The sequence below is a fragment of the Cricetulus griseus genome (genome assembly GCF_003668045.3).
Source record: "Cricetulus griseus strain 17A/GY chromosome 1 unlocalized genomic scaffold, alternate assembly CriGri-PICRH-1.0 chr1_1, whole genome shotgun sequence".
Taxonomy (NCBI): Eukaryota; Metazoa; Chordata; class Mammalia; order Rodentia; family Cricetidae; genus Cricetulus; species Cricetulus griseus.
The window spans coordinates 205,108,784-205,123,308 of record NW_023276807.1 but is presented as its reverse complement, the minus strand read 5'-3'; the positions used below and the strand labels follow the sequence as shown (position 1 = coordinate 205,123,308).

Sequence of the window (14,525 nt, the reverse complement as noted above, 5' to 3'; positions counted from 1 at the left end):
TAAAGATTTATTTATTGTGTATAGTATTTTGTCTGCATGTATGCTTGCAGGTCAGAAGAGGGTGCCAGATCTCATCACAGATGGTTGTGAGCCACCATGTGGTTGCTGGGAATTGAACTCAGGACCTCTGGAAGAGCAGCCAATGCTCTTAACCGCTGAGCCATCTCTCCAGGCCCGCCTTTTCTAATTTTTATTACACTGAACTCTTAAACAATTTTTACAAACTACAGAAAGATACTATGAAATTCCACGGCTGCTGCTAAGGAGAACAAGCATATCATTTAAAAATGTAAAATACAAGCTGCAAATTGTACTGTTTTTCAGTGTCAAATGGTATGACAAAGCAAAAATCCTGGAGAAAAGCTCACCTTGCAAGCGACTGTTCCAACAACTTGCCATGTGTCTGCTATATCCTGTTTACCATACTGCATGCATTTTACTTTTTCAGTGATAGAAATAGAAATCTGTGGTTTTCCTTTGTATGTTCCAACTTTCCAGGCTGGCTGTTTTTGTGGCTGAGTCACAGATGAGAAATTAATACTATTCAATGAATTCTGCAAGTTAGCATCCAATAAAGTACCCAATGGACAAGCCTGGAGAAGCAAGTCAGGCAGCTGACTCAATTTTGTGTTTAGGTCAGTGTCATTTTTCTGACTTGAGTAAAGAAAATCCTGTATCCCAAAAAGCAGTTCCAAGCCTTGTGAAACTCCACTAATACTAATTAAAGATGGGCGAGGGGACAGAGTTTGTTCAACCAGGGGAACACTTGCATATATCATATCATTCCTTAGAAAAGCAACGACTGGCCAGAGTTCTTCACCTCCTACTAAAAGCCCATAGATGGATGATTTATTGATGTGTGAACAGCTATCTCGCCTCTCCACAAAGTCCTTATCATCATCCAATAACCTAAGTTGAAAGAGTAATGCCTTAAGAAAGGGACCATCTTCGGGTACAGGAACATAACTCTTTCCATTGAAGACTTTGGCTCGCTTTTCAACAGTAGGATATCGTCTGCATTAGGGAAACAGAAACATCACAAATGATTCTTCCAAGTAAAATCAATGAGAGGATTAAAAAGCTTTAAAACAGAAGGCAAAGTCATAACTGTAAGACACAAAAGCAACAAATAAGTAACATACACTACCAAAGGAAAAACCCTAAACCGTTAAACATGCTAACTTCTGACTGGAACAAGTGCTTCGTATTTAGCATGCTATCTCAAATGAGAAGATGTACCATGTACTATGGAAAATGACTGAACCAATTTAATTAGTTTTTTAAACAGGTAGAGTACATGTTTCTAATTCAAAACCTTTGCTTTTCAGCCAGATTCCCTCTTGGTAGATGTCATGGTTAATCCGACTGTCAACTTGATGGGATTTAGTGTTTGGGATATCTGAATGCACTGTGAAACTCAGACTGTGTTAATAAAATTAACATCGCATCATGCAGTAGAGTCAGAGATGAGTTGACAAGAATTAGCCATAGTGAGTATGGAGGACCCAGGAATGCAGATAGAGAGAAACACAGAAAGGAATAGGGAGGGACTTAGAGATGCAGGGTCTTTGGTTTGAAATGAATGGAGAGATGCCTTTCTTGCTGTGTCTCCAACCAAAAGGGAAGGTCATCTGGTTGCTTCTTGGCTTCTTTGATCTAGCAGGTTTTCACCCCAACATCTGACTCCTAAGGCTTTACTGATAAATAGAACAATAAGACTTAGTTAAAACCTTCATTTGGTGGCTGCAGCCAAGCTGGTGGACCGGAAATCCCACCAGGCTGCAGTCTGAGTGGCAGGATGGTGTCTTCTGGGTGGCAGGGTGCAGAGAGAAGTTAAAATATCAGCAGACTGAGGTGCAGCCACTAAGCCAACAGAAAAACAATTTAGTCTGCATAGAAAACTGTTCTAGATTAGCCTGGGGTTGGAAGTCCCACCCTGAAAAATGGGTGACCTCATTCCATGGGCTGGGGTCCTGAACTGAATGAAATGGAGGGAGTGGAGAGGTACCATTCATTGCTCTCTGCTTCCTGACTATGGATGCAATGTGACCAGCTGCCTCAAGCTCCTAGACCATGACCCACTGTACCCTCAAACTTTGAGCCAAAATAAATCCCTTTTTTCTCTCAGGTATCTATAGTAAGTTTTTTATTTTTAATTCCACCTTAATCACAAAGAAGTGGTTACATTTAACCCTCTAAAATTTTAGAATCATCTATTGAGATAATACTAATTTACATAATGAATAACAGATGCCCTAAATGTTCTTACCAATCCTTGTAAAAATATGGAAGACTATTTTGGTAATAATGACTTATCTCTATAGCCCTGGTAGATATTTAGACACAATGAAGAGGAAAATCAAATTAACCCTTTACAGTTTATATGCTCTGGGTAGAATGTAAATTTAGTAATCTGTCTCCACTACAAAACAGAAGACTCTCAGGCACTTTCCGTCATTTGTAAGAATCCATTAATCACATCTACACCTCCTTTCAGGGCTAAGGGCTGAGTCACCAGCTCCTGAACAATGGTTTTGAAACTCAACAAATATATTTTTCTTTATTCCTTTTCCTTCTACTTTAAAGTCCAGAATAAAGTTATCTACTCATTTTTGAGTAAATAAGCAAACTCTCTGTGATGGTTCCTGGTTGTTAACTTGGCTATATCTGGAATTAACTAAAACCCAAGTGGCTGAGTACACCTGTGAGGGATTTGTTTCCCTTAATTAAATCATTTAAAGTGGGAAGAGTCACTTCTAACTCAGATCTTTGAGGTGGGAAGACTCACCTTTAATCTGGGCTACACGTTCTGCTGGCACCCTATATAAAGGTCATGGAAGACGGAAGCTTGCTCTTTTTGCCTGCTTCCCTTCAATCTTGCTGACAAGTCAGTTCCTTCATTGGCATTAGAGCCTACTTCTTGGGGATTCCAGTGTACAAGGAAGACCAGCTGAGACATCCAGTCTCATGACTGAACAACCACTGGACTCCTGGACTTTTCAGTGGTAGACAGCCATTGTTGGACTAGCTGGACCACAGGCTGTTACCTACTTCAATAAACACACACACACACACACACACACACACACACACACACTTCATTCTATCAGTTCTGTTCCTCTAGAGAACCCTGACTAATATACTCTCCTAAAGTCATTTTCTTATTTATAAAATAAACAATAGGTCAAGGGGTATATGTCAGTGGAAGAGAATGTATTTCACATGCATGGAACACTAGATTCAATTTCCAGCATCAAAAACCTAGCAAATGGGTAGTAACTACTAAGACTTTTTGAAATAATTTCCTAACAGTGTTTTTCTCTAAAAAGATGCTAATGTCTGATAATAAATAAAAGTAGTGCATTCAAATGATCGATTAGTGGACCTTCACTTATATTCTTATGTATTTTTCTGATTGAAAGGGAAAAAGAATTAGCTAGTACACCATTAGTAATTTGTCTTACTCTCATAGTTGACTATAGAGAAAATAAACTAACTTGGGACCTTTTTTTAAAAAATGATTTATTTATTATGTATACAGTGCTCTGCCTGCATGTATGCCTGTACACATCGGAAGAGGGCATCATATATCATTATAGATGGTTGTGAGCCACCATTTGGGTTGTTGGGAATTGAACTCAGGACCTCTGAAAGAGCAGCCAGTGCTCTTAACCTCTGAGTCATCTCTCCAGCCCTCTAATCTGGTACCTTAAACAAAGTCTCAATATGTGTTTAAAAATTTTGGATGACTTAATCTGTCATTTCAAACTAATCTAGGTTTTGTTTCATGTTGTGGGATATTTTGATCGCAAGACTGCCCAATAATGTTATACCTTGAATCAGGTGGTGGATCCAGTGGACCAGAATTGGCCATAGAGAAGCCAGAAATTTGGACAGAAAAGATGCACAGGAAGAAAGGGCAAGGGCTGGAGTTTGAGCTCTTTTGGTTCCAGGGCAAGGGAAGAGACATGTGTCTCTCAAGCCAAAAAGCAAGGCCAGCTAGCTGCTACTCAGCCTCTCTAAGCTAGCAGGTTTTCATCCCAGCCTTTGACCCCTGAGTCTCACTGATAAATAGAACTACAGAGACTTAATTTAAACCTACACATTGCAGACATAGCACAGCTAGGGCCACAGGACCAGAAGCCTGGCCAGGCCATGCCCTGAGTGGCTGAAGGGGCACTGCCTGAGGGGCCATGACACAGCAGATGATAATTAAAATATCAGTAGTTCATGTGCAGCCACTAAGCTGACAGAAAAGCATAAGTTTCAAGCCAGAATTTAAGCCTTAAGTGTCTCTATAGCTATGGTATAATACCAAACTGAGGTGCAGTTAAGTGGATATTATAAATCAAGATGGTTTTATTAAGATCATTTGCCCTCCTGTATCGAAAGTGATAGTCACTACTCTTTGGCATGTATGTAGAGAATATGCAGTAGTGTGTCTATTTTCTCTGGTTTGAGGCAGAGTAGCTATGATGACCTAGCTGAGACCCTGACAGGAACCTCTCAAGGCCTGCTCTACCCCAAACACCAACTACTACCACACAAAGGTTAACAATGCACTTGGGTGACTTTGGCTGGTGTGTCTTCTTGTGAGTCACCCACACTCTCTTAAGTAACCCCAACAAACATGCTGGTTTGCCAAGCTCAACTTGAATAGATTCCTTAGGTCTGTTACTGTCTTTTAAATCTAGGTTTATTAGCCATTTCTTTACATCTTTCCAGGAAAGGTTAGGAAACATATGTTAATTTATAATCTATTAGCCTCAACACCTGCTCCAAGTGGTCAGAGATCTGAAAATGCAGAACTTTACAAAACTAGCAATTCATCCAATAAAACAGAGTTAAAGAGACACATAGATGAATCATGCAACCACCTAACTTGCTACCTCCACTGAAATATAGTGAAATTCACCTAAATATATCTGAATGTGTCTTCTAAAGTATATAATATGCACAACTGGGAAAGCATTCAGAAAACAAATATGACTTTTCTTTTAAAATATTTGTTTTTGTCATCTTTTAATTATGTGTATATATATATGTTGGGGTGGGTATGTGCATTTGAGAGCAGAGGCTTCGGAGTCCAGAAGCGGATCCATGTGGGGCTAGAGCTAGTGGTGGCTATGAGCTGCCCCACGTGGGTTCTGGGAAGTAAACTCTGGTCCTCTAGAAGAGCAGTATATGTTCTTAATTACTGAGCATCTCTTCAGCCCTGCATGACTTCTTCAAAGGACTTACTTTTTCAAAAAGTAAGTCTCCAATTACAATGTTGAGATAAAAGTATCTACACGTAAAATCAGAACATTGGCATAAAAAAGACAAAGTCATAGAACAGAGATAGACCAATGTTTATATGAAGGAATATAGCAAACATCAATAGTGAGCCAATGAAGAAAAGATATGGGATTTACATGATGGTGTTAGGAAAACTGTCTAATAGTATAAAGAAAAAGTGAAATTCCAATTTAACACCATATTCAAAGCTGTACTTCAAGTGGACTAAAGGCTTAAATGTAACAGATGAAATTATACAGAATGGATAAAATGATATCTTTGGAAAGTAAAGGTAATTCGTAGAAAAGGAAACCCAGGGGACCAACAAATATTGTTACAGCAAGACAAACAAGCAAAAATTAGATCTTCTTTGTTGGTAAAAATTAGAGTGGGAGTCAGGAAAGTACAGAAATTCACTAATTTCTAATGAATGTGTTAGCATTCAGGGAAGCTGCTTGTCACTATTTTGTCAAAATCAGTATAGACATGTCCTTAGGCTGTTTGAGGATATTTACTGTAACATCATTCTGAATGGGAGAGGCAGCTTGAATGTGTCACTAAGAAATGTGACCGAAGGAAACCATATATTCCTACAGATCAAGCATCTAGATTGACATTGTCCAATACGGTAGACACTAGGTACATGTGTTATTTACACTTAAGCAAAACTATCAACTGAGGTGGGACATGGTGGTTGCACGCCTTTAATCTCAGCACTCAGGAAGCAGAGCCAGGAGGACAGCTATGAGTTTGTGGGCAAGCCTGATCTACATAGTGAGTTCCAGGTAAGCCAGTGCTACACAGAGCGACAACTGAGTTCCTCATATACACCCTCATGTGCTCACTGGTTTAACATTAGCATAGACTTAGAATCCATGCCCTTTCTATCATGCAGGAAGTTCTAGTGTATGGTTCTGCTTTCCAAGAACACAAGGCCAATCAATAAGACAGGCTTCTCAGAAATACTGCCCAGAATAGGAAACAGTCCCAAGAATGACAAATGCAATCACATGAAATTAAACGTTTCTGCAAAACAAATAAAACTACAAGCAAAGTGGAGAGACAGCCTATAGATTGGGGGTAAAAACTTAGCCAGCTATAATTTATAAAGCTGTTAATATCTAGTATAAAGAACTGCAAAAACTAAACTCTCACACACACACACTCGAGAACCCACCAACCCACCCAACTTCCAACAATACATGGTGAAATGAACTAAATAACCAGTTCTGGAAAGAAGAAACAAAAATAGCTAAAACATATTTTTAGAAGACTGCATGACTGCCTTTCATATTTTAAGTCACTGCATGGTCCTCTCCATAGAATTATTTGGGTAAGATACGGCAAAGTCTTAAAATGGACCAGATCACTTATGTCACTTAGGAAGAAGTGATTATAATTTAATTTTTCATAGCTCCTTCTATTTTGTTCAACCACTAAAAGCTGCACATAATGATTCTAACAATCAGATATACTGATAAAACGAAAACAGTCTATTGCTCAACCAGCTTTTGTAAGAATGAATTAAAATATCCTGAAATAATTTTGCCTCTGAAAGTTGAAAAAAATCTAAAACATGTTTACTGCTCAGTAAGTTTTTTTTTCTTTCACCATTTCTGTACCAGTCTCAAACAGATGGAATTCATTTTTAAGACAGAATAATACAGTCGGTTCTGGTGGCCCACACCTTTAATTCCAGTACTCCAGAGGCAGAGACAGGCAGATACCTGTAAATTCGAGGCCAGTCTGTTCCGCTAGCGAGTTCCAGGGTAGCTAGGGGTATTTTTGCTTAACAACAACAAAAAGATAACAATAATAGTAATATTAGAGAAGTCGTAGCAACATGTGTCAAGCAACTCATTTCTTACAACAGAGTGAGATAAGGTTACAGCGTACAAAACTAACTTGCCCAACCGCACTCAGCAGTTCCTGGAAGATCTGGTATTCAACGCGCCACAAAAGCTGCTACCCGATCCGTCCTCGGCCCCATCACGCCTGAGGATCCAGACTTGCAATTACCTGGAGAACTTGACAGTGCCACCGAGTGGATTTCCCGGTTCGTGACGTATGAGCCACACTGCCCGCTGGGCCATGGTAAGCCACCAAAGTATCAGATCGTCACAGAAACTAAGGTAGCCATCTAGCCAGAGCAGATCCTCCTGCGGGATGGACTACGCCAGGGAACGTTCACCCTGCGCCGCAAGAATTCACCGGAGATGCTCGCTCCTCCCGGTGAGCTGACTCAAGGCTCCCAGCCCCTCCAGCAGGTCAAAACACACCTCCCAAGGTCCTAAGAACCGGCACCCGGAATCTGCAACACTCTTCTTTCCACTTCCGGGATGGCGGCCCGAGAGGCTCAAGGCGCGTCGCTCGCTCGCAGACGAGCGTCTCCGCGGCCCGGCCGCCGCCTCTCGCTCCTCTCGCCCGCCCCGCGAAGTCCGCTGGGCGCGCGCAGCTCCACTTCCGGCGTGCGAGGCGGTGACAATGGGAGCGGCGCGGGCGGCGCCGGGAGGCAGCTGACAGGCGTCTGCGGCTCCGCTTCATGGCCGCTCTCCCGCGCAGCCTGCGCTGTGTGAGGACCCGGGCAGCCCTCGGTGGTCTGCAGCCGGGGCCGGAGGCGGTAGGCCGAGCTGGGACGTGTGAGCCGCGCCGCTGAGGCGCAGCATGTGAAGCGGAGACGGCCTCGAGCGCGGGGCGAGCCTCTCAGCCGGCCGGCATGGCCACGACGGCCGAGCTCTTCGAGGTGGGTCCCGGGGCTCCGCGGGCGGCGGCGGGGGAGGGGCGGGGACGGAGCGGGTGCCGGCAGGACGCTGGACCCGCTCGGGTCGCGGGGTCCTGAGGTTCCGGCGACAGGACGAGGAGTGGGCTGGGCTGACTCAGGTGCCCAAGGTGGGCGAGCCGGGTCTTGCCGCGCGGATCCTCGCGACGGTGCTGCGGGGTCACCTGGACTTGAGACTCTTGGAGGCTTCTCCCTGGGGACGTTCCTACAGGGTAGAAGCGGCACCGGGGTGCCTGCCAGCTCACCTTGCAGTCTAAAAGACTGGGAGGATTGTTTTTAGGATCATAAAGGCCTACTTAGCCTCACTAGCTCAGGGGAGGGACACGTCTTACAGCATTTAATTGCTGTGCAACCACCCAACTGCTGGGTAAGAGAATCCTTAAGGTGCGAGAGGCTGTGAGCGTTCAGATGTGTTTCTTGAGTGTTTCGGTTTTTCAAACTTGAAAACTGCATTTGATGGTGTTCAATGTAAGAAGCTGTGATGTTTGAGATAATGGGATGGGATTACAAAACAATGTAACAGCATTTCCTTATGTGGAAAAAAGAGAAGTAGAGGTGTGAGGAAAAATGAAGGATACACCATCTCCTCCTTTGGGGCGGGATTACTTCTTATCAACATAAGTGTAAATTGTGGAGAACACTGAGGTTCACAGTTACTGTTGTCACCATGGGTGAAAATTGTATCCTTTTGATTTGAGTAGATTGTGGTTTGAAGTTTAAATGCTGTAGTTTCCGTAACAAATTGAACTTTTTTCACTGTTACTTTTTTGTTACTACGCCTTAGCTTGCAGTCATCCCTAGCACAATACTCTATTTTTTCGGAGAAATAGTGTGCTTAAATTGTTAAGTTATAATGAAAGTGATTTGAGTGAAGGGTTATAATTATGAAAAATCTATTGCTTTTTCTCAGACATCTCTGGAGATACATAATATTAGCATCTCTAATCACAAAATTCTGCCATCTGTTTATTTACACTAGGCCCAGGGACACATCTTAGTCCTCTGAACGTTTACTGTGTATCCTACCTAGGTCAAAATACTAGGTAATTCTGTAATCCCTTATGTATATCTTTACATCTTTACCGGATTTGGGATATTTAAATAATGGATTTCACTTACTAATAAAAAACCATAACATTATTACTGTTATAGTGAGTTCTCTTTAACATTCATAGTTTTGTCTTGCATCAAGCTATATTTCCTTCTTTAAATGTATGACCAGACCAGTCCAGTAACTTACTTGAAAATTTGTTTTTCTTTCCCAGGGATGAAGAAAAGGGGGTGAAGAAATGTGTGTTTGTTCTGTAGGTCTTGCCATTTAGTAGAGTTGTTAAAGTTGTTTAGCTTAGTGAGACTAGTTCTGTAGTAGCTGTTGAGAAAGTCAATGATGATACAGTAATCAGAAGTTTCTTAAGACAAATAAACATATTGATAGGTCTTATAACTGGAGTGACCCCCTTCCCCTGTCATATGTATCTTGTCTCATCAAAATTGAAAACATAATAATAGTTACACTGAAATATTATCAGTTGTGGATAATTAAGAAGTCTATTTGTCTTTTCCTGGATGGCTGTGAGTCTAACCCTGCAAGGACTCTGCTTGTGAATAAGCCTTTATTCCCCAAGCGAAAAAGGCCTCCAGTCTCTGCTGCCATTTCCTGCAGCTACTGCCATAAATATAGGTTGCAGATCTCCTACTTCCCTTTCCAAGTCACAGCTGGAGAACCCGGGGGAAACAGGGCAGGATGTAGTCAAGGATATTTTGTTTTTATGTGTCCTTGTTTTCATGTACTATTACATACAATTGTACTTTCATTTTCCATATTAGAAAAATTAAATGGAAACAAAGTAGAGCTCTGAACCCATGAAATTTCATTAACTCAGCTTCTTGTAAAATCTTATTATTAGTTTGGTGACTCATCTTTTTTTAACAGACAACTTCAGACAATATAATCAAACTTTAGAATCTTTCGTCAGTTGACAGAATGACTTATTAAAAGATGACTCAGTAACTGAAATAATGTATGTTCTGGAAGTTGCCCAGAATCCCTTCTTAGTTTGATTTTTTGTTGACAGATCTTTCTGAAAGAATCCATTTGTGGTGTTTTTAAGTAATAAACTCGGGATGGTCTATCTGAACTGAGATTCGTTCAGATTGGATTGGTTTGGATTAATGATATATTCAGCATATTTGAAAAATGGCTTGAGTGGTAAATATTTTCCCTGTTGCTGTAGACATTGCTCTTCTATTTATACTGCTGAAGATACTTTCTTATTCCTTTGATGAATGTCTCCCTTGTTATTTTTACAGATCTTCCCATTTCTCTGGACAGGTTATATTTTATAGGGTTAAAAACTAGGGTCAGTTATTCATTCAAGAAATATTTTTTGAGTACCCATCAACTTCAAGATAAAGTACTAAAATTAACAACACTACATGTCTCCTCAGACATGCCACAGAAAATTCATTTATGCATTGATGCAGCTGACATTCCAGGCATTGGGCTTAAAAGATCAAGAAGTAAAATTATGCAGTGCAGAGGGAGGGCAGACTCCTTCTGTCCTGGGATAATTAGGAAAGGTAAGTTAGGTATTGATAGATGAATAGAAACTTGCAGTAGGAGAAAGGGATTCTAAGGCAGTGAGTGACAGAAGGTAACTCCAGTTTGTAAGGTGAAGGGTGTTCAGGAAATACTGAGACAAGGGAGGTAGGGGTGTGGTGTGGTGTGGTTGGTGTGTGTGTGTGTGTGTGTGTGTGTGTGTGTGTGTGTGTGTGTGTGTGTTTGTAGGGAGCAGGGCCTCAAGGCAAGTCTTGGAGATATAGGAGTTTGAGGAAATTTTGAGAAAGCTTTTGTAGATCATGTATAAAGGAACTGATGTCTTTTCCCTAGTAGGCTCAAGTGAGTCATATGACCAATGTTAGTGTGAAGAATGGCCTTGAGTGGGGATTAGAGATACACAGTCTTGTCATTGTCATTGACATCTGTTCTTGTCATTTGGTAATCCCTCCAAAATTGTTGTTGATTGATTAACCTAGCAGGTAAAAATCTTAAACTAATTTAATAGGGACAGAAAAGTCAGAGAATTTGGGGAGACATTTTGGAAAAAGAATTTGGTTACTAAGAAGTTAATTCATGTCTGTGAAGTTGGGAAAGTTGGTGATTAATGATATATTAACTTCAGCAAAGAAAACTGTTGGACCCTTTCGGGGAGAAAAAAATAATATATTAACTTTAAGTATATATTAAGGAGAGAAGGAATAAATTTTTAAGTATGTTAGGCTGGATCTAGTGGTACTGGTCTGTAACCCCAGCTACCATAGAGACCACTCCAGGAGGATTGCTAGTTCAAGACAAGCTAGAGGCAACTTAGATTCTTGTCTCAAAATTTACAAAAACAAAAAACAGGGCTGAGGATATGCTGAGTGCCTGACTAGCATACAGAAGGCTTGGGGTTCAATCCCTAGTATTTCAAAAAGGAGGAAAAAAAGGTATAGATTAAAGCTAGGTATTATAGCACATACCTGTAATCTCAGGAGTTGGGAGATGGGCAGGAGAATCAGGAATTCAGGATAAACTTGACGACAGACTTGACTTGACTACCCTATCTGAAAAAGCCAGAAATAAGCACAGCTGAAACAGCAAAAAAGGCATTATCAAGGTATCCTGTGAAGATATCAGAAGGCAACCACTATTAACTGTAAATATGAATAAGTAACTGAGCAGGAAGTCACAACTAGTTTTAGCACTTTAGAAATGATTGCTTTATGTGGATAATAAATTAGACCTGGGATGGATGACATCTCTCAACTGTACATCTCTCAGTAGTTGGGTGGTCTGAGCAGGTTGCCTGTTGTCTTTGCACCTGTTTTCTCATCTGTAGAAGGTTATTTTGAAGATTACCTTAAGTTTCTATCTCAGAAAAAAAAAAAAACAAGATTTACCATAAGTTTGATTAACTACTTAGAAGAATGGCAGTTGCTTTGAATTTAAGTGGATTAGTAGGACAGGAGGGACATGGTATGATAGGTGGTACATACTTGTGATTCTGGTGTTGGGTTGCAGAGCAGAAAGGGTGTGAGTTTGAAGTCAGCTTGGTCTATATGGCAAGTTGCCCAAGCCTTTCAAAGTAGATGAGACGGAGTCATATTAGAAAGAGTGATAGCAGACTACAATGAGAGATTACAAAAAGTGACTTCGGAAGGTTATATTTATTATTCATGATGCCTACAACCAGTTCTGTCACCCTACAGTGTGGACTTACACCCATCCTCTTGGGTCTGTGCTTATTTTGTGAATCTGAAAATTTGAAGAAAGGCATTTACTGGGGAGTGAGGAAACACACACATAGCAACAGATACCTAGACAGAAAGGCTCTCTTCAAAAAAAAAAAAAAAGAAAGAAAGAAAGAAAAAAGAAAAGAAATCCCTCTAAGATGTATTGAAACTCAACTGAAAAATTAAGAAAAACTTTGAGCTATCTTCTGTTGTCCTCATTTCTTGGAACTGAAATAAGAAAGAAATGAGGTGAAAGAGTTGGGCTAGGGTGATATTTAAAGACCATTCATGCTTTAAAAAATCTAATGATTTGATTCTGTTAAAGCATATAAAAGATACTATTTAATTCTGTTACTTTTCCTTTGGAACCTAAAACATCAGATATTTTTCAGAAATAAAGTATATTCTCTCATGAAAAGAGATTTTACCTAATCTAACTAAAAAACTGATACAGTTCTAACTACCACTGTTGAGCCTTTTAAAGCCTTGATACATCCTTCAAGATTGTATTGGTAGTTTCCAAAAAACTTTTTAAAGTTTGTCATGGTTTTGTATCTTAATGTGCTTTATTTTTCTATGTTTCCATATTAATTTGAGATTCGTTTTGGTAGCTTGAGATGAAGGGTTTTATAGTGCTTTACAAATAACCAACAATTAATAAATAGTTTATTAATTTATAGGAAATATATAAGAAATATCATTAACAAATCAAATGGGGCTAAAGAGGAGGGCAAAATAATTTACTTCCAGTGTTATCACTGTAGGCTCGTATTTCTAATATATCTCTATTGATAGCACCATGTAATACCATTTTTTTTTTATTTCTGGCTCATGAGCTAGTAGTTTGGGGTTTGTATATAGGTGTCAGGGTATGATTTTTCAAGAACCTTTCAAGGAGATTTGCACACATACCTAGCTAGCTAGTATTTTAGCTTGTTCAGATTCATTCCCTTGACTACAGATGGAAAGGAAGAACAGCATGTGATAGAGCTCGCCTTTGCTTTTGGTTAACATATGGAGAAAAGAATAAACTAGGAAAAGTCGTAGTAAGTGGGACTGTGCCTGGAGTCACAAGACTGTGTATGTGTGATCCCAGCTACTTAGAAGTCTGAGGCAGGAAGATTTGAATTTCAGTGTTTGGTTGGTCTATAGGGTGAGTCCAGGGCCAGCCTGGACAGCATGATAAGGTGTGGTCTCCAAGTCAAAGGAGGACTGATAGTATGGTTCTGTGGAGAATGCTTGTCTAATGTGTTTGGATCCCCGATATATACAGAACAAAACTCTTTTCTTCCCTTTTTTCCTTTCCGGAATCTTCCCTGGTCTCATCCATCTCAGGAAAAAGTACTATCATATGTTCAGGCCATAAACCTCTTTAAGAAATTTCTGTTTCTGACTGGCAAAGTAAGTAAATAGTCAATGAAATGACTCCTAATGTTATACCCTTCTCTATTCATGTATCAGAGCCTAGTGCAATCCTCTTAGAGAGGTTTCATTTAGTAACTGCTAAGAGCAGACCTTGGGGAATCCTGAGGAATGGGTGGGGGAGGAGTGTAGGAACCAGAACGATCAAGCATACCATAAAATGTCCCACAGAATCAACTAACCAGGGCTCATAGGGGTTCACGGAGAATGGAACAACAATGAGGGCGCCTGTATGGGTCTGACCTAGGTCCTCAGTATATATGTTAATGGTTGTGTAGTTTGGTCTTCATGTAGAACTCCTAACAGTGGGAGTGGGGGCAGTCTCTGAGTCTTTTTTTCTGCTTTGGGACCCTTTTGCTCCTACTGGGTTGCCTTGTTCAGTCTTGATATGAGGGTGCCTGGTCGTATTGTAACGTGCCTTGTTTGGTTGGTATCACTGGGAGGCTTGCTCTTTTCTAAAGGGAAACGGAGGAGGAATGGATCTGCAGGAGAGCAGAGCTGGAGAGGATGGGGCTGGAAGGAGAGGAAGGAGGAGAAACTGCAGTCAGGATGTTATATATGAGAGAATAATAATTAAAAGGAGAAATTCCTGTTAACTTTCCTTTCTTGTCACTTCTGTCTCTTCAGCAGTGTTTAATACAGCCCTTAAAATTATATGAAGCCATTTTTCAACTCCCTGACCTTTGCTGCTTTCATCTAAATCACTGATATCTATGGAAAGTGTTGTTGTTTAGGTGCTCTTAGTAGCAGGCATTGAGAGTTTATTATGTAG

The 14,525-nt window shown here is 40.5% G+C and overlaps 2 protein-coding genes across 2 annotated transcripts in view; one reads left to right on the top strand and one right to left on the bottom strand.

Moving 5' to 3' along the window:
- The window catches only part of Ap5m1 (adaptor related protein complex 5 subunit mu 1), a 26,055-nt gene extending 18,423 nt beyond the window's left edge, over window positions 1–7,632 (bottom strand). The window contains exons 1-2 of the mRNA XM_027386573.2: window positions 7,297–7,632; window positions 369–1,014 (exon numbers count right to left, since the gene is read on the bottom strand). Of these exons, the coding sequence (XP_027242374.1) occupies window positions 369–1,014; window positions 7,297–7,370 (720 nt within the window). The 5' untranslated portion in view covers window positions 7,371–7,632. The remainder of the gene's footprint in view (window positions 1–368; window positions 1,015–7,296) is intronic.
- Window positions 7,633–7,761: 129 nt separating this feature from the next.
- Window positions 7,762–14,525, top strand: part of Exoc5 (exocyst complex component 5) — a 52,247-nt gene continuing 45,483 nt past the window's right edge. The window contains exon 1 of the mRNA XM_027386571.2: window positions 7,762–8,020. Within this exon, the coding sequence (XP_027242372.1) occupies window positions 7,994–8,020 (27 nt within the window). The 5' untranslated portion in view covers window positions 7,762–7,993. The remainder of the gene's footprint in view (window positions 8,021–14,525) is intronic.